This window comes from Dermochelys coriacea, chromosome 3 (assembly GCF_009764565.3).
Source record: "Dermochelys coriacea isolate rDerCor1 chromosome 3, rDerCor1.pri.v4, whole genome shotgun sequence".
NCBI classification, from domain to species: domain Eukaryota; kingdom Metazoa; phylum Chordata; order Testudines; family Dermochelyidae; genus Dermochelys; species Dermochelys coriacea.
Genome location: NC_050070.1, coordinates 118,627,545 through 118,652,736, shown reverse-complemented (window position 1 = coordinate 118,652,736; position 25,192 = coordinate 118,627,545). Strand labels below are relative to the sequence as shown.

The following is a 25,192-nucleotide window of genomic DNA, read 5'->3' as shown; positions in this document are numbered from 1 at the left end:
AGCATTGCAAGGGAAATCTGGTGTCATCTTGACTCCTTGCCCTGGCACTAAATAAACAGTGTTTTCAAAACTGATGTTTATGATTATAGGCAAGCTGTTAGCATACATGTAAATGAGCTAACTTACATTAAATAAAAGGAGTACTTGTGGCACCATAGAGACTAACAGCTCACGAAAGCTTATGCTCTAATAAATTTGTTAGTCTCTAAGGTGCCACAAGTACTCCTTTTCTTTTTACATTAAATGTCACACACAATGCTGGACAAAACTGGGAAGCTATGAGTTAGTGATTTGACAATGGGTAAAACTACACTTTTGTGTGATTCACTTAGCTGTGTACTGAATCAGGCTGTGGAGTAATGTTTACTATCTTACTGCACCAAACAACAGTGTATGTGTCAGTGTAATTACTCATAAATCCCTTTACATGAAGATGGTTTTCTCCCATTGGCACATCAGTGATTGATCCTGCTTAGAGCCTTGTTTATACCTGCAGTTAACTGGACCTAAACTGGTGCCTGAAAGCACAGTTGCTGTCAGTGCATCTTCAAAGAGAAAAGACACTCCAGACCTGATGTGCTGTATTTAAATGGAAACTGAGGCACAGTGCCATATTGCTTTCATGGCTAACTGCCAAGATTCCTATACTATGGACAACATTAATATCTACATTGACTTGATGTTAGTTGGGTTCCACACATTTGCCAGAGCTTGTATGAATAAAGTAGCTAAGTTCTTTAGCTCTTGGCAAGATCACATGAGACATACAGGAACCATGCTGCAAAAGCCGATCCAATCCACTATTGTTCTAACCAAGTTTTATCTTGAGTTTGTAAAGAGATTCACTCATGTTATTGAACATGACTTTGATAAACCATTTCTGTTATACACTGATACGGCGTCTAACCCAATACTAGCTGTAGTAAGACAGAAACAAGGATGGTGAGCTCTTGGGATGCAGTCAGTGATGTTTGTGTCATCCCTTCCTGCATCAATTTTGCGTTGGGGGGTGTGACGTTATTGACGTAATCTGGGACCGTATAGATCATTGTTACAACCAAGGTCCTGTAGTGGCACCAAATCTTATATAAAGGGGGTCAAATGAGGTGTCTGAGACAAGGTTATGGTTTGCTGATTATGATTATGCTATATGTGTGTATCATTTTTGTAGCTGAAGTTATGAATATTGGCTCTATACTGTCTGTTTTTCGAACTTATGCTGTGCTTCTGGGTGACACCACAAACAAGTTGATGTCAGCTCTGCCTAGCCTGCTTGATGGCCCTTTAAGAACCATCACCTATACAATTGACCCATTGAGAGAAGGTGGACACGCCTTGTAACTCAGCAAGGTATGCAGGGACATGCCTATGGACAGAACTCTGAGGTTTTTCCATGCCATGTGATGCACAGCTTGTCTTTGGAACAAAGAAAGCAGAGACCACATGGCAAGAGACTATAAAAAGCTGCTGCAGCTCCTCCATCTTGTCTTCAATCCTGCTTCATATCTTTGGAGGAACTTTGCTACACTGAAGCTTTGAACCAAGGACTGAAGGACCCATCCCAGCTGTGGATGTACTCCAGAGACAGAATAAACTGCAGGTTCAAATTAAATCATGGCTGCAAGCCTGAACCAAGAACTTTGCCATTGCTGTATGTAATTGATTCCATTTAACCAATTCTATCTCTCATCTATATCTTTTTTTTTTCTTTTATGACTAAACCTTCAGATTTTAGATTCTAAAGGACTGGCAGCAGCGTGATTTGTGGGCAAGATCTAACTTTGTATATTGACCTGGGTCTGGGGCTTGGTCCTTTTGGTATTGAGAGAACATTTTTTCTTTTACTGGGGTATTGGTTTTCTTAACCATTTGTCCCCATAACAAGTGGCACTGGTGGTGATACTGGGAAACTGGAGTGTCTGAGGGAATTGCTTGTATGACTTGTGGTTAGCCAGTGGGGTAAAACCAAAGTCTTCTCTGTTTGTGTGGTTTGGTTTGCCTTGGTGTGCATAGAAACCCCAGCCTTGGGCTGTAACTGCCCTGCTTTAAGCAATTTGTCCTGAATTGGCCCTCTCAGTTGGGTCCCGCCAGAACGAGCATCATTACAGTTGCTGCTTGATAATGGAAAGAATCCCATTAAAATCTCTTAATTTGGAGTACATCAAGGGTATAGGACAGATCCTCTCATTGAATTGGATTGCAGAACATGCACCCATGCTAGTGTGATCCTGATTCCTCTGTCTCTTTCATGCACAAAAGCGGTAACAATTGGGTTGCCATACTACTAATATTAATGGATAGGATTTTGTTCTTGTATTCTCCTCCTGCTGTGCCACCCAGAAAACCCACCTCCAAGCTACAGGAGTGAAATTTCCTTCACTTCAATCAGCCTTTTTATATAACAGCTCCACAATGCATCCCCTCCCCTCCCCTCCTTGCATGAGGGTAAATCTTGCCCTGCGAGGACAGAAGCTTGTGCTTGTTTAAAGGACATGTTGGCTCCGCTTTCCCAGCCAGCTTGGGACTGCAGGGGCAGGCCTAAGAGTGTGGCTGCCTCACCCCCCGGCCCCTTCTTCCCCCTCTTCCCTCCTCTCCCCTCCCCCCATCCCATCCCTACTGTCTTGTGACAACAGTAGGTCAGTGAGGCAGCTCCTTCAAGAGAGGGCTCTCATTAGATGATTGAAGTTGCATTAGCAGTCTGGGTTTGTTAGTTGGGGCACAGGGCAGTTGGTTATGGAGCCCAAAAGGGTGTCTGCCCTCCACTGTTAAACACTGGTCCAAGATACTCCTGTTGCTGCCATTGTTGTACAGAGTTTGCATATTAGACTCACAGACGTAATATTTTACTCCCATTTTAAACTTAAATTTATCAGATTAGCATTCTCTCTCCTCGTTTGCTAATCACTGCTCTGGAATGACTGGTACGGACCTTTTGTTAAATTAGTCTGTTTCTGGAGAGAGGTAGTATTGCAGCTTCAGCAGCATCTTGAAAAGTTAGTTTGAAAGTTGGCTACTGTCACGTTGCCCAAAAAGAGGTACTGTGGTAGAGTGCATATCTGAATGGATAACTTGGCACTGTCTGCTCAATAATATCCTCATTTAAAGTATTTACTTTGGCACATGGAACTATAAGATTTCTGTGTAGGACTCCCCCCTCCCCCGAGGAACTCCAGAAGGCAAGAAGGAACAAGTTCAGACATGCCTTAAGAATGTGGGAACAATACAGGGAGACCCCTTTTGGAAGATGAGAGGATGGTGCTTGGCCGAGGCAGCTTACGAACTGGGGAGAGCAAGCGAGAGCGCAGTGAAAAGCACAAATCTGAATTCTGATGTGAGATTGTTACCAAAAATATTCAGGAGAAAAAGGTGTTACGCTTTCCCCAAACCATTACCTTAACTATAAAGACAGGTTTCAGAGTAGCAGCCGTGTTAGTCTGTATTTGCAAAAAGAAAAGGAGTACTTGTGGCACCTTAGAGACTAACAAATTTATTTGAGCATAAGCTTTCGTGAGCTACAGCTCACTTCATCGGATGCATCTGGATGCATCCGATGAAGTGAGCTGTAGCTTACGAAAGCTTATGCTCAGATAAACTTGTTAGTCTCTAAGGTGCCACAGGTACTCCTTTTCTCTTAACTATAAAGTGTCAAGATATAAAATTTGAAAGAATTGTTGTCTGCCCCAAACTAACAATATAAAGATCAAAAAACTGCATTGCTAATACATTTACCAACAATATGAAACACATGAAAGATGGAATTTTTCAAAGGCGACTTAAGAGCTCACCAGTGCTACTGACCCATTAGTTTGCTCACCTGGTAACTTGTTTCAGAATGATTTTAAGGAACTGTATCTGTTCACTGCTTAACTTCCCTCTTTCCCCTCCCAAACCCATACAAAATTCCTGTTGCTCAATCTCTAGATAGTAGTAGTTAAGTCAATTTTAAAGTGATGATGATAAACCACAAACACAACTTTTAAAAATTCCTAAAGAAAATAAGAGAGAGACTTTGGAGGAAAGAACAAATAAGACATGATGTACTGTTGTGTGTGTGTGTGTGTGTGCGCGCACACACATTCTCTCCCCCCTCAGATGCATACTTTCACCTGTGATGAATGCTCAGCTAGATGTAAAAAGACTGACTTAAAACATTTGTGTTTAATAGCAATTGGGTATTTTTTAATGAGATCTAATTAACATTGGATGAAATAATGAATTAAGTATATTTAAATATATAAAAAAATTAACAAACTCCGTATATAATCAAAATATAATAATTTTGAAAACCAAACCCACAGATGAATCTTTGGAAGGTATTTTGTGTGACTCACTGAAGTGCAACTTCCCTTGGTGGTACCTACACATGAATAAAGCTAAAAGAATATTTTTAATTTCCCCCCTCTCCTTTCTGGCACTGATTAATGATCAACTGTAATCTGACTGTATTTAAGAGAGTATATGATGTCAGTCTGCCCTGGGTGATGAGGCTCATCCATTGTTGGGGGTGGGGGAAGCAAATAAGTGTGGGGAGGGGTGGAGGGCCACAGCAATGCCAAGTGCATAAAAAGTCCCTGCCCTGAGTATGTCACAGATAATCTATCGCCTGGTGGGGAGAGGGGGGTGGCGGGCGGCGCCTGTGGTGGCATAGCATATGCCCTTTGACCTTAAGGCCACTAAGATGTGAGGGCCTGTTGTTAGTCATATTTGAGAGAGGTTTTCGTACTTGTTACTGTCTTCTGTGATGTCCTAACCACTTTCCCAGACATCAGTGGTAATCCACCAGAGCATATGCATGATCTGTCTGTGAATGGTGAGATGCTGGCATATGAGGCATATTGTTAAGTGTGTGTGTGTGTGTGTGTGTGTGTGTGTGTGTGTAAACCCACCAAAAAGTAGGTAATGATTTAAAAAGACTCTACAAACAAACTCCTTGGGGGCAGGGCCAGTGTCATCTATGTGTTTGAACAGTGCCCAGATCCTATTGTAGGTATTTATATGGTCCCCCATTACTGTAGCATGTGAGCACCTCAGAATCTTTAATGTATTTATCCTGACAATATCCCTGTGAGTTTGGGAAAGACTATTACCCTCATTTTAGAGATAGGGAACTGAGGTACAAAGAAACTAAGCAACTTGCTCTAGGCACAAGTGCCAACTTTTCCAGGCGCCAGTAGGTGCTTGCTTGCCCCAGCCCCCATCCTAACCCCTTCCCCAAAGTCCCTGACCCAGCTCCGCCCCCTTTCTGCCCCTATTGGACCCCTTCCCCAAATTCCTGCCCTGGCCCCGCCTCTTCCCGGTGCGCAGCATTCCCCCTCCTCTCCACTCCCTCCCAGTGCTTGCTGCTGTGAAACAGCTGTTTTGCGCAGCGAGTGCTAGGAGCTAGGGGGAGAAGCAGAGCTGCAAGTGCTCAGGAGAGGAGGAGGAGGAGGAGGAGGAGAAGTGGAGCCCTGGAGCACCTACGGAGTTGGTGCCTATAGCAGCTTTGGCAAAGGAGGAAGTTGAACCTGGCTCTCCTAAGTCTCTGGCTAGCATCCTAACCACTGGACCCTCCTTCGTCTTTGTGTTAGACCTCTAGGTGCTGCCAGAGTGACATTTTGTCCAAGCCAACCAGGTAATGTTGAGTGGGAAAAACTTAGCCTGACTGCACGTAGGACTGATGAAATATTACTAATTGTTAGACCTCAAATTGGCCTGTAAGAAGGCAGGAAAGCAGCTGCTGAATAGATTCAAGGATGGTATACTTATACTTTTTCACCTTAATGGTATTCTTTGGACCCCCTTCAGAGTTTAATTTTAATCCCTGATGTATCTAAAATCATGCCTGTTCTAAAGAATTGGCCATAGAAGTGGAACTAGTTGCAACATGATTATCCCTGGACATGATCAAAACATATAGTCAGTGAAATACCTTCAGTTGTATGCTTTAAAAAGTAGTTTTAAAATGTATCCTGTTAGAGAACACTCTCTTATATTCTTAATCCACCTATTTTAAAAGGTACAAATCTTGTATTTCTAATTTCTAAGGCTCTTCTCAACTTGGTATCTAAGCATCAGATAGTGATTATAGTAACATTGGCAACTTTTTTTTTTTTTTATGGCAGAGGTTTTAGTTCAGTAAGAATTGTACTGACACAAATCCCAAGGCAGTCTAATTGGAGAGGAATTCCAGCTCTTGACAGACAAGTCACATGCCTGACGTGCTCAGGGCCTTTTGTTCAGTAGTCATTCACATAAATATTTACTTTCCAGATCCTGAACTTTTCTGATAACTTAGTTATACTTCAGTTAATAGAACTTGGTTAGTGCCGGAAATGCTGGATGATGAATGGACTGTCCATGTGTCTCAGACCCATCTGTATATGTTGTACATTCAACTAAATTCTTATTGGTCAGTATCATTGTCAGGTTTCCAAGGATTAAATGTGTTGAAATTACGACTTATTAACAGTTGGTAAATTCTGCTAAACACCTGTTGCAGCTTTACCAAAATTAATTCTGCTCTTCGGTATAAATTGCTTAAATTTATAAGGCTGTGCTCTCCCACAAAATTGCTAACTTCTGAAACCTCTGCTTACCTTGAGAGCATTCCCAAGAGGTGCTCGGCATCTTGCAGGATTGGCCCTTTTGAGATTGCCTTTTTGTGTTTGAGTGACTATTTTCTGCAAACTTTGGCAGAACTGACTCTAGAACACACACCACTAAAGAAAAATACTCTATGATAAATGTTGCCAAAATAACATGTTTAAGCGTGAACTGGTGCTACAGAATGTTTGAGTACAACAGTAAATACAGATCACATAAATAAAATTGACCAGGCTTCCAAATATTTGATGTGAATTGGTGTTTTAAACATATAGAAGTCGCAATGTTACTAGTCAACTTTTTTACAGTTAACAGCATTGCACATCTGCTTGTATGCAGGCAAGTTCTTTGGCCATATTGGGAAGTAACAATCAGTGTGCACCTCACCTTGGCTTTATGACATGGAATAATTAAAGGATAGGTAGGTAATTCTTTAAAGCAACTATAAAAATATGGGAACGAGGAAAGATTTGTATGGATCTTGTTTGATCTCAGAGTCAAACACTGTATTCTAGTAAATCAAATTTCTAATGCTGTAATGCTAAATCACACTGGGAGGGGTTGTCCCCCTTTTAAGGTGCCTCCTGATGTACTGGGATATCATTGAGCTTGCCTGTTCTGCCATCGTGGGCCGCTTTTACCCTATGTTGATGAACCAGGCTCTTAAGCCTTCTCTAGCGCGCACACACGGGCAGGGCTACACCCCAGCTGCAGAAAGACACCGACACTGAGTTCAGCTCTGGGAAGACTCCACTTAAGGGACTTGTTCCAGCACTCAGGTGTCCACCTCCCTTGGAGAGCAGACCCAAAGATGTATTGTATTGCGCTGTTTAGAAAGATCTGCACAGCGCAAATGCATAAAAATTCACCTTCTCCCTCGATGTGAAGAGAGAGATGTACAGCTTTTTCCCTCCCCCCCCCCGATATCCGATATGGATTACACAAACTGGGTTATGTTATAAACAAGAAATAAGTTTAAGTACAAAAGACAGATTTTAAGAGATTATAAGGGATGGCAAACAGAGCAAAGCAGATTATCAAGCAAATAAAACAAAACACGCAAACTAAGCTTGATTCACCAAAGAAACAGGTTACAAAATGTAATTTCTCACCCTAAATATTATTTTAGGTAAGTTTCAGAGTTTCAGTAGCTTAATATTCCAGTTATTTCTTCAAACAGACTGGACCGCTGTCTCAGTCTGGACTCGCCCCTACCTTTCCTTTCAGGTGCTTTCAGCAGTCATCCTTCTTGGATAGGCAATGGATGAGAGTCCAGATCAGCCCCCTCCTCAGCCCTTAAAAAGGAAAAGGAGGAAATCCTTTGTTTGATCCCTATCCCCCGTAAAGTGGGAAAATACCAGCAGAATCCAAGGGGGTATTTTTCATCAGGTGATGTTATCACCTGACCTTGTAGTGTCAATGCAGCATCCCAGGAAGCACCTTGAGAAGGTGAGAGATTAGTATCTTCAGAGTTCTATTGTCCTACTGTCTGGTGGGTGTTTCTGCAAGTACACACACAGTTGTAGTTGTTACATAGTCAATATTCCTAACTTTTTAGATACAGAAATGATACATGCATACGGATTGGGTAATCACATTCAGTAAATCATAACCTTTCCAGTGATACCTTACATGAGCCATCTTGCATGAAGTATATCCTAGTTATGCCATATTCATATCATAAACATATTTCTATTAAGAATATGAGGTGTAACATCACATACTACATGTTTTAGCATCTCAAACTTATCAATATAGCATATTGCACCATGCCATTTTGCTTTTGTCGACATAAACTATTGCAGTGTTGTGGTGTGGTTTAATATGCTTTTCCAGCATGGTAAAATGTAAATAGACTGATAACAGCATGGCAGGTTCTAGAACCTTGCATATTGATGGAGGGCTTGGAGTCAGCTACAGAACAATTTTTGTTGAACCAGTAGCAGGTGGCTCTTGTCAAATCTCATATTTGGCAGAAGTTGAGGTCTGTCTCTGCTGCAGAGGATTTAGGGAGCTTGACAGAGGGGTCCTGCAGGGAGAAATCCTAGGAACAAGCCTGACTCAGGAGGAAATTTAGGCCGATGATTATTTCATTGTTGAAATTAACACTAAAGACAACCCCCAGAAGAGAGATGAACTTGGAATAATCTGTTCTGTGTTGAGGGCAGAGTGGGGGCTCTGTGCTTCACAGGACCCCTAAGGAAGGAGTTGCTTGTGGCAATAATTTATTTATGATTTGTAAAAGTCCAGTTCTATAGCTGTTCCATGCATTGAGCATCTACATAATCTGTCCCAAAGGGAAGTTTGTGAAGAAATAGCTTTGGAGTGCATACTTGGATTCTACAGAGGGACGGTAGTTGTCAAAACTCCACAGCACAGAGACTCATGGCTTCCCTTTGGCATTATTTCTTTTTAAGATCAGTCTTTAAAAATAAGCTAAAATGCTTAAAATAAAAGTACACTTCAATATCCAAAATCATATTGTGTCTGTGTAGACTTAAAACTGCAAATACACTTCAAAGCAAAATACTCAAACACTTCACCCATGAAAGCTTATGCTCCAATAAATCTGTTAGTCTATAAGGTGCCACAGGACTCTTTGCCGCTTTTACAGATCCAGACTAACACGGCTATCCCTCTGATACTCAAACACTTCAGTTCCTCTTACTTCCCTGCTGAGATTTAAGTTTCTAGCATGATCTGGGAACACAGTTTGGTTCAATCTGTGCCACAAGACTAAACTGAAAACTGTGAACCATGTTTTAACCAGGTTTTGCAAAACAAGAGAGTCTGTAGTAGTGGGATGACTGAAGACTGGTTTCTGTGCTAATTAAGATAGGGCTTGTGATATCACCTGTGCAGGAAAAACGTACTTTGCTGCAAAGATCATTTTCCTAGCCCATCGCTTTGACCATGTCACCCCTTTCGTGCATCCCTGGCTCCGCTTCTCTATCACATCAAACAGGAGCTACTTCTCCATTTTTCAAGGCTTTTTACAGCATATTCCCTTCCTCCTTATCTGTCTTTCATTATTGAGATGTTGACTCCTTTGTCTGATCAGCCACTGTTGCTCGCTTGTTTTAATTTTTTTTTTTTTAACAAGTCCTTGGTGCTTTCTGCTGTGTGCTGCCTCTCATGCTTGGGAGAAGTGCCTTATAAATAGCTGCAAAACTAACTCATTCTCCAAAAATCTCCTTAAAACTCTCCTGCTGTGATGCCTACAAATAACTTGACAATGGTTAGGCTGCTGGTGTGTTGAGACCACTGCCTTTGTTGCTGACCAATGTTGCCTTTGTTTCCTTGTATTCCTCAGTCTACCTCCACCTGTTGTCTCTTGTCTTCTGCTTAGGTTTTGTCTATGCTTACATTTTATAGCACTCTAACTTTCTGGCTCAGGGGTGTGAAAAATCACCCCACTGAGCACAGCAATTTTGAGCGCTTTAAAGCACTAGTTTGGACTGGCTCTGAGTGCTGGGAGCCCTGTCCCAGCGCTTGGAGCTATTCCCCTTGTTGAGGTGGATTACCAGGAGCACTGGGAGAGCTCTCTTGTGTATGACCACACTCACACTTCAAAGCGCTGCTGCAGAAGTGCTCCCGCGGCAGTGCTTTGAAGTTTCTAGTGTAGACGTAGCCTTAAACAGTAACCTCTTTGGGACAGGTACCATTTTCTTGTTCTGTGTCTGTACAGCACCTTGCACAATGGGTCTTGGTTCATGACTGGGACTCCTAGGCATTACGGTAATACAAATAATAACCCTCCACTGGAGTCAGAATGCTGGTCTTAGTAAGTGAAAACCTTTGTTTCTTTGTCATAAGGAATGTATCCACAATTTGTTTTTAATTTGGGAATTCAAACAGTATTTTAATTTTGTTTTCATAAGTCTTGCTCTGCCATATTTAAGTGGTTAGCAGCTGTGGATAGCTAGTGATCCTTATAGGAGGGGCATAAACAAAACATCTGGTGACAACTAGATTCTAGGCTTGCTACTCATAAATGTTTCATGACGTTTTGTAGTAATCTCCTAGATTACTATCTCAAAGGCTGGTTATCTGTCAACTTTTAGCAGCTTTTGGCTTACTGCGTATTATTCTTTGACTAGCTCATGGATGTAACAATAGCTATAGCGGATTTCCACGTGTATACTTTTTTTCATCTGTGCATACACAAAGTAATAGACCTTGTTGCATCAACTAGATTGCCCCATTTCTTCTTGGGAGCCAAGAGTAAATGTTGCAAAACTGCCTCCTGCTTCCACTGTGGGAACAAGACATCAGAACCTTAATTATTGGAGTTCGGAAAAGGAGCTGTTGTGACTAATGAACTACTCCTTAAACCGCAAAAATCCATACTCTTTTTTGAACAGAGGGAGCTCTTAATTGCATGTTTTAGGTGAAGGCCTTAGAGCAGGGTTTGCTCCACCGCAGTAACCACATTAAGTTACTGAGCACACAAACCTGATGTATGAGAAATACAAACAAGTAATGCACAGTATACTAATATAGTTTTAAAACAAAATAAATTTTGGGCTTGATCTGTATAAACTTACTATTTATTTATTTATTTATTTTAAAGGTCAGCAAGGTCCCTAGCTACGTTTGCCAATGTGTATCAATAAACATCTCTCCTCCTGGAAGAAAGGTGTTGACCTAATTTCTCTGGGCCGTGTAGGTGGAGCCTAAAATATTAAAGTATTAGTTGACCAGCCATGAAGGTAAATCCCTCAGAAGCGTGCTTCAAAGAGAACTTTTGTTTGTTTGTTTCAATAACCCATATGTTTTTATACCAAAGAGTATTGACGCTGTAAGCGACTGAATTGCACACTTCATCTCTTTTTTTTTCCCCTTTTTTTCTTAAATGAAATTAATGACTCCTTCTTGAGTAAAAGTTCTCCTATTAGTACTGGGAAGCAAGGGCAACTAGATGGCTAGAGGCTGGGTAAATAGGATGCAGAATCTATGACTAGAAGCTGTCACAGATGTCTTCCTGACTGACCTAAGTTAGAATTGGTTGGTTAGTTTCAGTCCATTTGTCCGTGACTGGGTATTCATATCACAAAAGCCATTGCCGCAGTTGTCATTAATTGCTCACTTGTTGGGCATCTCAGCAAAGCAGTTACTCCTGGGGGAATTTTGCATCGCCGTTTATGCGCAAAATTCATGTTCCCTGCAGATTTTTTTTTTTTTTTTTTTTTTTTTGCTTCTCCACAGAAAAATGACTTTTGACAGAGAAGCAAAGGAAAGCTACAAGAGCGGTCACGTGCCCCTCCCTGGCAGTGCAGGCATGTTGGTTTGGGCACCTGGAGCAGCTGGTAGAGATGTAAATCACCGCCGGGGTGGGGATAGGGAGAGCTGGGCAGGTGTGTGTGAGAGAGAGACACACACTCTGTCCCTCTCGCTTGCTAGGCAGCATGCTCAGTGTGGAGGGGCAGGGCTTCAGGGTGTTTCTGAGGAGTTAAGTGGGGGGCAGGCTCTGTCCCCTCAGGTAGAGCAGAATGTAGCAGCCTGCCTGCTTAGTGAATTATTCCCATTATCTTTGTGAATTCCCCCAGGAGTATAAAACAGGTGTAAAAGAAAGTATGGGCTTATAAATGCTTATAGTGCTTTAGTGATTAGAACTGGTCTAGATTTTTGGACTGAAAAAATTTCCCCTCAAAATGTACTCTCTGAACTGTTTGCTACTGACCTTTCTGGAGATGGTCAGTAGCCAGTATAAATTGTGAGTTTGATCCCCCAGCCCTCACTTGCTCTTCAGTTGCCTATATTGTAACACTGAGCATAGAGCTGCATATATTTGTTGACTAATAACTAGAAATAAAGGGTCAAATCTAGCTACATTACCGTTAGGCAAGGGGTTTGATCCCCATTCCCTTTCTCCATCCATTGTATTGTAGTTTAAATAAATTACCGAAATACTTGAAACCAGAGTGATTATATTGTGTTATTTTGTCAAATAAAATATGCAGAATTTTAAAATACTGTGCACAGAATTTATTTTTTTGGCACAGAATTCCCCCAGGAGTAAACGGAGAAGGATTTGAATGGGTTGGAAGCTGACCTATCTTCTCTATCCTAGAATCGGTCCCTTCGGGTTAGAGTATAGTAAAGCATGCACTGCCATCACTGAATGTGAGTAAATAGAAGACTTTAGGTTTGCTTGGGCTGTCAGTCCAGTGTCTTTTACAAGCACTAAATTCACACATGCAAAGAAGGTGCAGGGTGGAAATTGAGAGAGGGAAAAATGGTAATTGGAGAGATTTAATTCCTGCATACTCACAAGTATTTGGTTGATTCTAATTCCATTAAACTTAAAATTGTAAACTTCTGGGATGGGGGGAAAATTTCATACTTGTTTGATGTGGGAGAGGTAGGATTTCCATTGAGAGAGAAAACAATGAGTTAGAGGGATTGTACATGGATAGTGATCTGGCAATATGCTAGACAAATTTTCATTTTGTCTTGTGGGCAGCTTCTTTTTCCATTCCTGATCATGCTATGTCTGGCAATCAAATCAATTGCTAATGAGGAAAAATAAGATGAGGGAAGTAATGCATTTTATCAAACTTCAATGCCATATGATTTTTGAAAGTCTTACACAGCCTACTTTTGCTCTTAATGTCGTTCCACCTTGTTCCTGCATACATCTGTCTACTAATCATCTTTCTCCTCACATGCTTCCCTTTTGTCCTTATCCTCACCCTCTTCCCTATGCACAAGCTTCCCTCTAGATGTCGAGCTTTCATCTTTTCCCCCTGTTCTATTGAATAAACTGCCCAGTTATCTTCTCTACTGGCATTCCTGTCCTTGAAGCAGTAGTTCCTGTTCCTTCTCTTCTTTGCTCTTACATAGTTAGGACAAGCTTGGCTGCCTCCTGGCTGTTTTCAAAGCTCTTTGCAGTGAAGAACCCAGACAGTGTAGAAAGAACAAAGAAGGATGAATGCCATGTGGCCAGCAAGTGCTCTGTGGAGCAGCAGTGGTTCATGGAGTGAACCTAGTTTGGGAACTCCTGGTATGGACTGAGTTTTTTTTCATCATCCCCCATTTGGGAGTGGCCAAATTCATTATTATGTGGTTGCTGTTATGACGACAACTATCAAACCAGTTAGTACTATGTCACCTTTCTAATGAATGGGATCCACTTTGCAGAAACCAGCATCACAACTGATAGCCTTACTGAACCTGCCAGACGAGAGGCCAAGGATATAGTGGGAATGGCGACTGAATGATGCTCCTAGTGGCACACTCTCTAGCTTGGGGATGCATATGTTACTGCTGCTTTGTTGCTGTTCGGTAGGTAGAGGTTTCATTTTCCAGAGCTATTGGTTTGGCGTCTCGCAAAAATATTCCTCTTTAAAACTGCCACTAAAAATCCCTAGAAATCCTGACCTCTCACAAATAAAGATTGGCTTGATATAAAGAAGGCCACTATAGGGCATGTAAATGCATGGGAGAACAAAGCTGTTCAGTGATCAGTGTCCAGAAATCATAACATAAAAATCAATAATCCTATAATTCATGTGCTAAATATGAGGTAACAGAGTCTTGAAACCTGTTAAATGTCAAAGTGACTTTAGTCCTCTAACCTTGAAGTTCTATTTGGTTTTAAATTCTTCTCTCCCAAAATAATGCATATGCTTGCACCGAAGTACTAGTTTGAGTTTATATTGGTACATGTGCGCCATTTGACATGATGAGCAATTTTGCACGACTTGGAACACTGAAAATGTGACCATAGGCTGGAAACATTTAATATGATCACATCTACGTACAGGTGACCATCCAAAAATAAATCCTAGATTTTAGTTACGTTGGGTTCTTCATCTTTTTGGGTAGATTGAAAATATAAGGTCCTCCAATGCTTAGCTGAGACAAATGGTAATGAGGAAAACATTCCAGTCTGTGAGTTTGTTGTCAAAATTAAATCTTTCCATATTTGAATTCACAAAGCTCACAAAATTTCTGGATCAAACTTAATATATTTTGATTAGCGGATACATCAGTCACCATAAGTTTCCATGCCTTTTAGTTTTATATAGACTTTATCCAGAACAGATGCAACCTTTTAAAAAGTGATGTGTAGTTTGCAGGGTTAAAACCCCCAAAACCAACACTCTAATTTTGCTAGGGATTTTATAGCCTTTTACTTGTTTTGAGTTAGTAGCACTAATAAAACCACTCTGTGATAAATGTGAATATTACTCCTATAAAAGATTGGGATAAGGAGAGAGCTTAATAGATCATTCTAGCAACATGTTTTTCAACCTAGAAAATGTGTTAGAGGTACAATACTGTTTTGTTAGGGAGAGTTAAAGGCAGCTAGGCTTGTTACAAAAAGAGAACTAACAAAGCTATAAGTGTTTAGAATAGTAAACATGCAACATAGTTCTCCTTTTCCCACCCTGTCTACCTTCCATTCTCCCTGTGTCTTGCTATTTTTGATCCAGGATCACTCTGCATTGGATTTCTTATGGAATTGTATATCTTTTTATATTTATTTTTATATATATATATATAAATATAAATATAAATAAAAAGAACGTCGTTATATAACCTGCAGTAGTTCTTACATTGTGCTGGGGTACTGCTCCCCTCAAGTTACACTCCTGCTTAGGACTGTACATGCAACTCAGTATTTTGGGATAACTGTTAATGGACAATGTAGGACCTCTGAGCACCAATAGAAGGCTAAATCAAATAGAAAATTATGAATGACACTAAAAACCCCTAGTCATTAAACAACTAGAAGAACAATTGTATAAGAAACCGAAAGAGAAACAAGTTTTTTCTTTTAAGTGACTCTAGAAATAGGTAGAGGATGGAGGATTGGATAGAAAACTAGGCCAAGTACCAGACCTCTTTCTCATTTTCAGTGCTGATTGGCCTATGCTAGCTCTGTCTGGTTCTTACCTTTGGGATGAACTACTTCTGTGCAGTGCAGTGCTGCCCCTCCTCCTCCTTACTCTTTCGCTAACATTGTAGTGCTAAGATATGAAAATGTAGAATTCTGTTAATGTTATTAACAGATGTGTAAACATGACTATGTAAAAACTTCTGTTTGCTTAAGCCATATTCTGATTGGTAGTTATCCATGTCCTCAAAGTTAAATAGCTGGAGGGGCTTCCAGCAATAATTGGCCCTTAAAAGATGGTTCTGTATTAAATTACAAGTCAAGCAGACTGAGGAGAGCAGATTTGAAAAAAACGACTAAAACGCTGTCTCTTGCTTCAGTGATTAAGTTAACAGAAAGCTTCTCTTCCACCAACAGAAGTTGGTCCAATAAAAGATACTACCTCCCCCACCGTGTCTCTGTTAAGTTAATAGATGATCTTTTGGTGACTGCTGCAACATTAGAATAAGCAGAACAACTATTATTCGTACTTAACGCTGAGGTTGTAGTAGTGGCAAGTGGCTCCAGTCCGGATCAGGGCCTCATTGTACTTGGTATTGTATACCACAAAAATACACAATGCCTGCCGTGCCCCCCACCCCTCCACCCCCGGGATTATCCTGTCAAGCATTTATAGGATACTGTGTCCCCTCGTACATGTGTGTAACTGAGAATTCTGTGTTTGCACAAAGTCTTAGAGAGACTGCCAATTAAAATGTTAAAATCACTATACAAAAAATTCCAGTTTCTAAAAAAGCACCCCTTTAAAGTAATGTCATTTAAAAAAAAAAACCCAAAAAGATTAAAAAAAATCCTGTTTGCATAAAGGTTTCTTCAGCAGATGAAAAACAGACTGACTATACAGAGAGACAAAGGAACTGACTAAACACCAACTGTGTGTGTGTGAGAGAGAGAGAGAGAGAGAGAGAGAGAGAGAGAGAGAGATGCATGCATTGACTGAAAACTATGGCAAGCCTTCCCTTGCATTAATAGTATGGTGATGACTCAAACTAGGTGTTACAAGGTTGTTTTAAAAGGTAGTATTAACACTTGCATTGTTACAACTGTATGTTTTGATGAGAACATACCATTAAGCTGTATAGGAAGGTTCACCCCTTTCCTGCTGCTAGTGTTTCAGTCTGTGGCTGTATTTGTAGGGCATGGCTACACTTGCAGATGTAGAGCGCTTTGAGTTAAACCAGCCTTCATAGAGCATAGTAGGGAAAGCGCTGCAGTCTGGCCACACATTTGTGGCACTTGCAGTGGCATTGGGAGCGGTGCATTGTGGGCAGCTATCCCAGCATGCAAGTGGCTGCAACTTGGTTTTCAAATGCGCGGGGTGGGGTGGAGTGTGGCAGGGTGTGTGTGTGTGTGTGTGTATGTGGGGAGAGAGGGAGTGGGTTTTGGGGGGGGCTGAGAGCATGTCAGCATGCTGTGTTGTAAGTTCAGACAGCAGGAGATTCCTGACTCACACTCGCACTCATGGCTTGCTTTGTCTTGGAGCAGATAAGCAGCTGGCTGTCAGAAACAGAGCATAAAAACAGAGCAGAAAAGGGCATATCCGCATTCCTGGAGCAATTCCAAAACAATGACAAGAGTCGCCACTTAACTTAAGGGGATTATGGGACGTTTCCGGAGATCAGAGGGCAGTAATGCAACACCTCGTTCACACTGGCGCCGCGGCACTCCAGCGGGGGCGCAGCAAATGTTATTCCACTCCCTGAGGTGGAGTACCAGCAATGTTGTAGCCACGGAGTCAGAGTGCTCTCTGTGCCTTGCCAGTGTGGACGGGTAGTGAGCTAGTGCACCCGGGGCTCCTTTATTGCGCTGTAACTCTGAAATGAGTAAATCACTATGGGCTTGGCTACAAGAGCTTTACTTTCACAATAAGATGAGCTAGGAGAATTAAAATAGGGGAGGGTGGTGCTAAATGGGTTTTCATTGCCTCTCTTAGCATGTCTTGTTTTAAATGTCACTTGCTCTTTGCCTTTTCAGTGTAAAATCAAAGCACTTGGAGCAGGGAGAGAGATGGGCTCTTTTGAAGAGCTACTCTGATGATGAGGTATAAAAATGATGTTCCATCTCTCTTTAGTGCAAGCTAAAGGCAGGCTGAATGCCACTTCAGTGTCCTGACTGACCTATTCTCCCAGTAACTTGGGAATCTAAGGTGTGAGGCTGCATGATTGTATATAGTGCATAACATGCATCTGATATCTAGCCAATTGTTTTTATATTATCTTGAAGAATGACACAGTTGTATGACCTAGCATTCACCTCAGGTGATGGCGACAATGGTGTAGTCCAAAGTGTAGGCTTGAATTGGGCACTACTCTGTCAATAGCATTTGTGATGGTGGTAACACAGAGATTAAAAAGGCCTGAGCTCTGTGTGTAGTTTCCACCACTCGAATTACAGGGCCTACCATTCTTACTGCGGATAAGGCTTCAATGTGATAGTCACTACAGGAAATCAAAGCCTATTGTTTGTTTTGTAGAAATCTTTGTTTTCCATTTAAAAAAAAATGCTCTGGTTTTCATAACCATGGGAGTAATTTTCTAAGTAGGAACAAACCTGCTTACTGTATTTTTCACTCCATCTGATGAAGTGGGTTCTAGCCCACGAAAGCTTATGCCCAAATAAATTTGTTAGTCTTTAGTGTGCCACAAGTACTCTTTGTTGTTTTTGCTGATACAGACTAACACGGCTACCACTCTGAAACCTTTCTAAGTAGGGACAGTGTTTTGAGCTCATTTTTGAAAGTGAAATGATGAAATATTTAAAAACTGCTCTTAAGGGGGGAGAGTTCTCTTTTGAGCCTTGTGCATATGATAAAACTGAGTGGTATGAAAAGGTTGAATTTAGTATGGTTATGTGAGCTGGCAAAATTTGAGGAAAACTGAATTCTCTCTGTGTTGTTTTAGTTTAGCCAAAACTTCTGTATCTGCTATTTGCAGTGACCTCTTCTCACAGATTTCTTTGTGAGACAGTGACTGCTGGTGGCTGAGGGAATGTTTTCCAGTGTTGTTGGATCTTGCTTGCTTGGCACTGGTGGCTGCTATGGTCCCCAATTGTTGTGGATCCACTGCTTAGAATTCTGGGAAATGTTCACTCGGTGACAAGGTGCTAGGCTTCATATTGTACAACGTGGGCAATGTATAATGGACTCTGACATATAGGGATATATATGGGATGGACTTGAAATTTGGTTATAGGGAGAGTTCAGAAAAATTGTGACTGTTACTGCACTAACTATTTGTCCATGGAGCGTTAAGCTGATGTCGGGGTAGTCGGCACCACTGAATAGCCTAGGAAAATTCCTCGTAAATTTCCTGGAACGTTCAGCAGCCCAGGAGATCCAAAAATCCTGGTTCAGATGAGGGAAACTGGAGGAGCTGCTCATATGTGCTTAGAAGGTCTTGGGTGAGTTGACTGACCAGAATGCTCAACCTGAGGTTGGAAGCAACAACTTGGTCTGACCTCGTGTTGCTGCCACCTACCTGCAAAAGAAATGAATGATTTTCCCACTGGTGTTCTCTGCCTTAGCTAATTGTTACTAGATATTACACAGAAGAACGCATGTGGTTAAGCATGCTATGCGCTCTCCACGAAGTCCTAAATGGTATGAAAAGGGAAACAAAGGCCTTGTCTATACCAGGGGCTATCCCCAGTTACAGCCATCAATGGCCAGCCTCCACTATAGTAGTGCCTGTACAAAGCCCTAGTGTAGCTAGGCAGAGCTGCCATTTGCAATATTGGAAAAGATCCCTGTTTCATGGGGAAGAGTCTAGGGTTGCCCATGACCAATTGACACTTTTTAAACACTGCTCATCCTTTTTACACTACACTCAAATGCCAGCCCTCCCTAACTTTACATAATCCTCCCAATTTGTACGTGTAATTATGACATGACTAGTTAAGGCTTAAATCTATAAATTTTGCAAGCATGCACACATTTTTATATGTATAAAAATGGGTGTTGCTCACTACTGCTTGTGTCCGATGAACACAGCAAGTAGCGCCACAGCTGGTGGGGCAGGCATTCTTTCCCCACTGCCCTTGTTGCACATGCACAGACTGTGCAGTGAGGAGATGTAAGAGGCAAGCTGTGGTAATTATGAATCAGTTGAGGTGCTCCTGGATTCACTGGCCTAGCCTACCTGGACTATGTTAACGTGCTGTAGGTACTTAGAGTGCACCAGCAGGGTCCATATGGGCACTTAAAGCATAGCCCGTGGCTTGCCTCCTCTCAGATAGTCACTCTACAGTCAGGAGTGGGAGGGGTCAATTTCCAAGCAACCTCCCTAATGCCTCCCTATTTTTTTTCATAAACTTCCTTAAAATTCTCTGTAGACTAGGGGTAATTGTCAGTTTAAAACTTAGTTAAAAATGTGTTAACTAACATGTCTTAAAAAGCAAGCTATTTTTCTAGTCTAGACTCAGCCTTAACTCAGAAGTGATACTCATGCCACTATATTCCTGTGCACAAGCTTCTGTTTTCTGCTTCCAGCTGCTAGGGTAGGATCCAGTAGCTCTTTGACCCCACTCGGTTGGGGAAAACTTCTCTTCTTCCTGGATAACTGAGTTTTCAAGCCCTCTGTGGAGCAGAGTTCTTCCTGGCAGTCTCCAAAATAAAAAAAAAAAACTTGGAGAATAGGGTTGCGGTCCTGATGTAGGAGGAGATCTATGAAAAGGGATCTCTGTTACTGAATGGTTCATTGAGTAAAAAAGCTAAAACTCAAATGGAGTTAATCAAGATCATGCATTATGTTGCTGAAGCCAGTAGAGAAGATCATGCTGATGTTCAGCCATGCTAAAGGTAGTTCACTGGGACTTGTAGCCTTGTTGACTGTGCCTTGTATTTAAGGTAAACTGGAAGGGTCCTTTGAGGTTAAAATCAGTCTGTATACCACATTAAACTGAGGAGCTTTGTGGGTTTGGAGAGAGCTCCTATGTGGTTTAGTTTAAATGCACAAGTTGCATTGAGTTAACTAAAATTTTCTTTAGTTAAACTTGTATAATTTTTCTGTGTAGACAAGGCCATAGTTAAATCAATGCAACTTTTCTTAAGAGATCTGTTACCAGTCTCGAAGCAGGATTTTGCTAATTGTTCTGACTGGGTGTTGCTGGTCATCGCACAATCTGTAAGGTCTTGTTAGATATATCTATAAAAGCGTTATCTATATTACTTCTGGCATATCTTTTAATAGAAGATTTCTGTTTTGCCTCCCCTTTAAAACACACATGCATAAAATTGCTTTTGATCATTGTTCTGTCACCATGCTAAAAGCGATTTTATTTGTGGACAGTTTTCCAGCCATGTGTTTTCGTTCAGCCAGATTTCACTAATAGGCTGTGATAAACAGTAGGATACATCACAACAATTACTTCAGATGATTACTGTTGGAAGAGCTTGGCTGAAACTGTTAACAAGTTCTTCTCCTAAACTTGGTATTCAGCATACAGAAAATTTTGTAGGGTGTAATGAATGTGTATATGGATAGTTCTTGTTTTTGTTTTTCTGGGGAAACGAGTGGATTGTTAAATACAATGATAATGAACTGGGGAAAGATACAGAATGTAACCAGATCTGGGTCACATTTTTGACTTGATGGCAGTATATCCATGTCAGTGGCACTGGTTATGATGACTTAATTAAATGTAGTGTTTAAATATGTTAAAAAAAATGGAAAGAGATGTTTTTCTTTAAAAGATATAGTCTCCCCTTTCCCTTGAGCTCTGCCTCCACCCCACCTTCCCCCTTTCAGTGGAGAAATGTTTGGGTATTACCAACAGTGCTGCAGTTGGGTTTACATCACCCATGGCTATCTAAACAGTATTGTATGTCAATTAAATAAAAAGTCTGGAAATGCCTTATTAGGGCTAGGATATGTGCCCATTCATTTGATTTTTGTCTCGTTCACTCTGTACACTAGTTAGGGATGCAGGTGAATTGTATCTTGCCACAAATATGGTTTTGTTTTTTATTTTTGTTTTTTAATCTACAGAGTCATGTCAGCAATGCTGCTTTGTGGTGTTGGTTATGAGGCAAGCCCAGGCAGTCTATGCAGTGCAGGCATACTTTATTTTAATGTATATTGAATGCATTTGGTGAAAGTTAGCTTTTGTAAGTGGTTTTTGTTGAAAATAGAAATGCCAGGTGTCTGCTGTGAACATGTGGACATGCTTTGCTTTCATCCGATTTATTAAGTTTGCTAAACTAAACTTGTTAATGTGTGGAAAGGTTAAGATTTAGCCATATGTAGCAGATTAGAGAAATGCCAGAACTGGCTGTTAAGTGACTCAGCCCAAGAATGTATATTCAGAAAGCCGCCTCCTCCTCCAGTAAAATTTAAATCTTGATGCAAACACTTGCATTTTTTTTCCTCATGTCATGTGCACTTGTTTGTGTACGTGTGTGTGACTACATGCCTAGATATTGCTTCTGACTCTATCTAGTCCAGTGGTCCCCAAACTGGGGGGGAGGGGAGGCGTGTGGTGGGGCCTGGGTTGGTGGGAAGGAAGTGCCATCTAGCTCAGTTCCACCTTTAACCCCAGCTCCTCCCCCGGTTCAGTTCCCAGCTCCGCCATCAGCCCAAGTTCCCCTGCTGTGCAGTAATGGAGGGTGGAGTGGGGTGGATGGGGGGCATGGACAGATTGCATTACTGGGGAGGAGGGGTGCGACAGGAAAAGTTTGGGCACCATTGCTCTAGTCAATTAGCCACGGTTTTGGCGGAGGTTGGAATTAGTGAGGAGTTAGCATTGAAGAGCTGCCAGCAGCAAATCCTGCTGCCAGCACTTTGAGACCTGGATGTGGGCCTTGTTTGTAATTCCTGTGCTTCTGCCTTTTACAAGTTGAGTATTCAGTATCTCAGAGAAGAGTCTGGGTACTAAAGTTTGAGCGGTAAATCCTTAAAGAGGGGTGTGCTCATCTTTTCTACCTCACTGAGCCAGTTTCGACCATGGTGCTTAAAGCTATTTAAGTGACCTGCTATTCAAGGTGAAGTCAGTGGTTTTGTTTCGACTAGGAAAAGTGGCTAATTTTAAGTCGGTTAATATGTGCTAGTTAATTCTGACCGAAACTTTCCTACATCTGCACTAGGAAAAAGGTTGAAGTGAGGTCACTTTAGTTAGCATGTATTAACTAAGCCCAACCTAATGCATCCACTTTTCCTGAGACAAAGGCTATAGGTGGGTGACCAAATGCTTTGAAAATCAGGCCACATAATGGGTACCTAAAGTATGGTGCATTCAGGTGCTTAATATTATTCAACTAACCTTGACAGTTTTGTCTGTACTTGTGTTAAAGTAATTACTGTAATGAGGGAAATCATGCATATCCCCAAGATTATGCTACCCTTGCTAGCTACCTTCAAACCTCAAAAGGAGGGGGAGAGAGAGAGGTGGGAAGGAACTGAGCAACTTGTAGAGTTTTCTTTGGTTCTCTTCCTGCATAATGCACAAGTCTGATGCTCTTGATGTTCCTACTACAATGATACGTAGTGCCACTTCGTTGGCTTTTATGCGACTAAGTTGCATTGTGAACAAATGACCTGTCTCATGAAAAATGACCATTTAATGTAGGTAACTCTGGCCATCTTTCAGTGTCACTGTGTACAACTTGTAACAGGTAAATACAGTCTTATAAGTGTGTGTAATACAGATTAATAGTTTTTTTTTTTAAAGGCCAGAAGGGTTCATTATTATCATCTAGTCTGATCTTCTGAATAATACAGGCCATTTCACCCAATAATTCCTGGATCAAGTCCAAAGGTTACCCACATTAGATGTTAAACTGATTGGGCTGAGGAATAAGATGAATAGCATAGCCTGGCTTTTAGAAGTCCTGCTTTCTCATACTGGGAAGCATGTATGTCTTTCTCTGTGTATGCACATGCTAAATAAAACCAAAACAAGCCAGCATGTGCAGATATAATGATTGGGGATGATCTTTATGCAGGATGCATGCAATTGACAGGTTTTTTTGGCTTCGAAAGCCCTTGAAATATATGGGTATGTACTACAATGAATCTCTCTGCTAGCAATGTTTATATTTTCAGTGTATAGCCAATGGTTTCTTGCAAACGTACACAGCTGCACTTTAGATCTTGTACTATTACATTTGTGGAGGCGTTATAACCTATTTTTCAGTGTCTGGTGTGATGAAGGTTCATGGTTGGCTCTTAATCCAGATCTTCATGCCAAATATTTTTATTAAGTCATTCTGATTAAAGCCAAATTAAGTTACATCATTACTTTTTTTTTTTTTTTTTTAAAAAACACTGATGTGATGGTACAGTTCATTTTTCTATTTATATAGCTTTCCAGGTTTTAGAATTCTATTTTGCTTGTAATTCTAAATCTTAAAATGAGGCCATAAATAACAGAAAAATCCCTATGGAAAATAATGGCAATGACTTATAACTCTAGCTGAAGATAACATTATCGGAGCTCTGGATCTTTCTTTTGTTATGTCTAAGATTTCTCTGAAAGTGAGCAATTTTAAAAATGAACTTTGGTTGAGCTTTAGCCAAGATTTCCCTGGGAATGGGCCGCAGGTCTTTAAATCATCATTTCTCCCATGGGATGTCTTTCACTCAGTACAATGTTGTGCTCTGATACTGTCTGCCTCTAATGATTACATGTTTGTCTTGTTGGTGAAAACTCTGCAGTTAGAAATCCTGCTTCAAGCTAGATCTATAAATCTGAGTGCATTGCTGCTTGCTGTCTATATCGCAACCTGGATTAAAACCTGCATGAACAGCTGTGCAGTTCATCCCTGTCTGTTTTTCGTAGCATTATTTACAGGGCCTGATGTTTGCTAGCCTTTTTCACTGGAGTGTGAAACTGTGGCTGTATTTTTCTCATTTAAATTGTCATGCTACAGTTCAATATTAAACCTTTAGCCCTTTTTGTTTTTTAATAAATTATTTGAGATTATGGAAGGATTTTATGCCTCTGTGGTGGTAAATATCCACGTATTTAGTTCTTTTAAATAACAAAGCTATGAAAAGGGTAAATAGTTTCTTTTTTACAACAACAAAAAAGTTGATATTTGCCTAAGGCTCTGCATCATCAAACCTGTAAATCAGTTCTATAGGTAAAGCATGGGACATAGGAATGGCAGTTTCCCTCTATTGCCCTGCTAATGCATACTATCCAGAAAGACTGCCTCTAACTGCTTCGCCAGCACAGATGCTGCTCCACCAGTTGTAGCAGTGGTTGGAGCACCAGTGTAGACAGGGCCCATGCATTCTTGCTACTGTGTTGGCTAAACCTGCTTGGTATAGATGCAGTCTAAGGGGCGAGAGTTAATTCAGTCGGGATAGCCATTCAATTAATTCAAAATGACAAGTATGCCGGTGCTGGTCAAGGTGGTAAGTTTTATCAGGGGTAGCCAAACCACAAGGTGCTTGCAGCTGTTTTACAGTTAAAGTGCGGCTTGCGGAGCCCCACGTACCAAGTTGCCTATTCCCTTCCGCCCCGTTCTTCACTTACCAGACTGCGGGGAGGGGGAGACTCAGGGCTTCTGCCCTGCAGCAGGGTGGAGGGGCTAGGGGCTTCTGCCAGAGATGACTGGTGCCTGCTGAGTGTGTGTGGTGGGGGTGGGGGGGCACAATTTAAAGGTTCACCCCCCCAACAGCTTGAGCCCCTCCCCCACCCTCAGTGGCCCCTCCCTGCAGCTCCCAGGTGTTAGCTCTGCATGGAGAGACAGTGGTAAACAGCTGG

The 25,192-nt window shown here is 41.3% G+C and overlaps 1 protein-coding gene across 2 annotated transcripts in view; it reads left to right on the top strand.

The window, feature by feature from the left end:
- The window catches only part of CNKSR3 (CNKSR family member 3), a 99,290-nt gene that overhangs the window by 11,804 nt on the left and 62,294 nt on the right, over positions 1–25,192 (top strand). The window contains exon 1 of one of the 2 annotated variants that reach the window (XM_043511224.1): positions 21,475–21,539. The exons of the other annotated variant lie outside the window; for it this stretch is intronic. Within the exon in view, the coding sequence (XP_043367159.1) occupies positions 21,476–21,539 (64 nt within the window). The 5' untranslated portion in view covers position 21,475. Of the gene's footprint in view, positions 1–21,474; positions 21,540–25,192 lie in introns of those variants that run through there. 2 annotated transcript variants of the gene reach the window in all.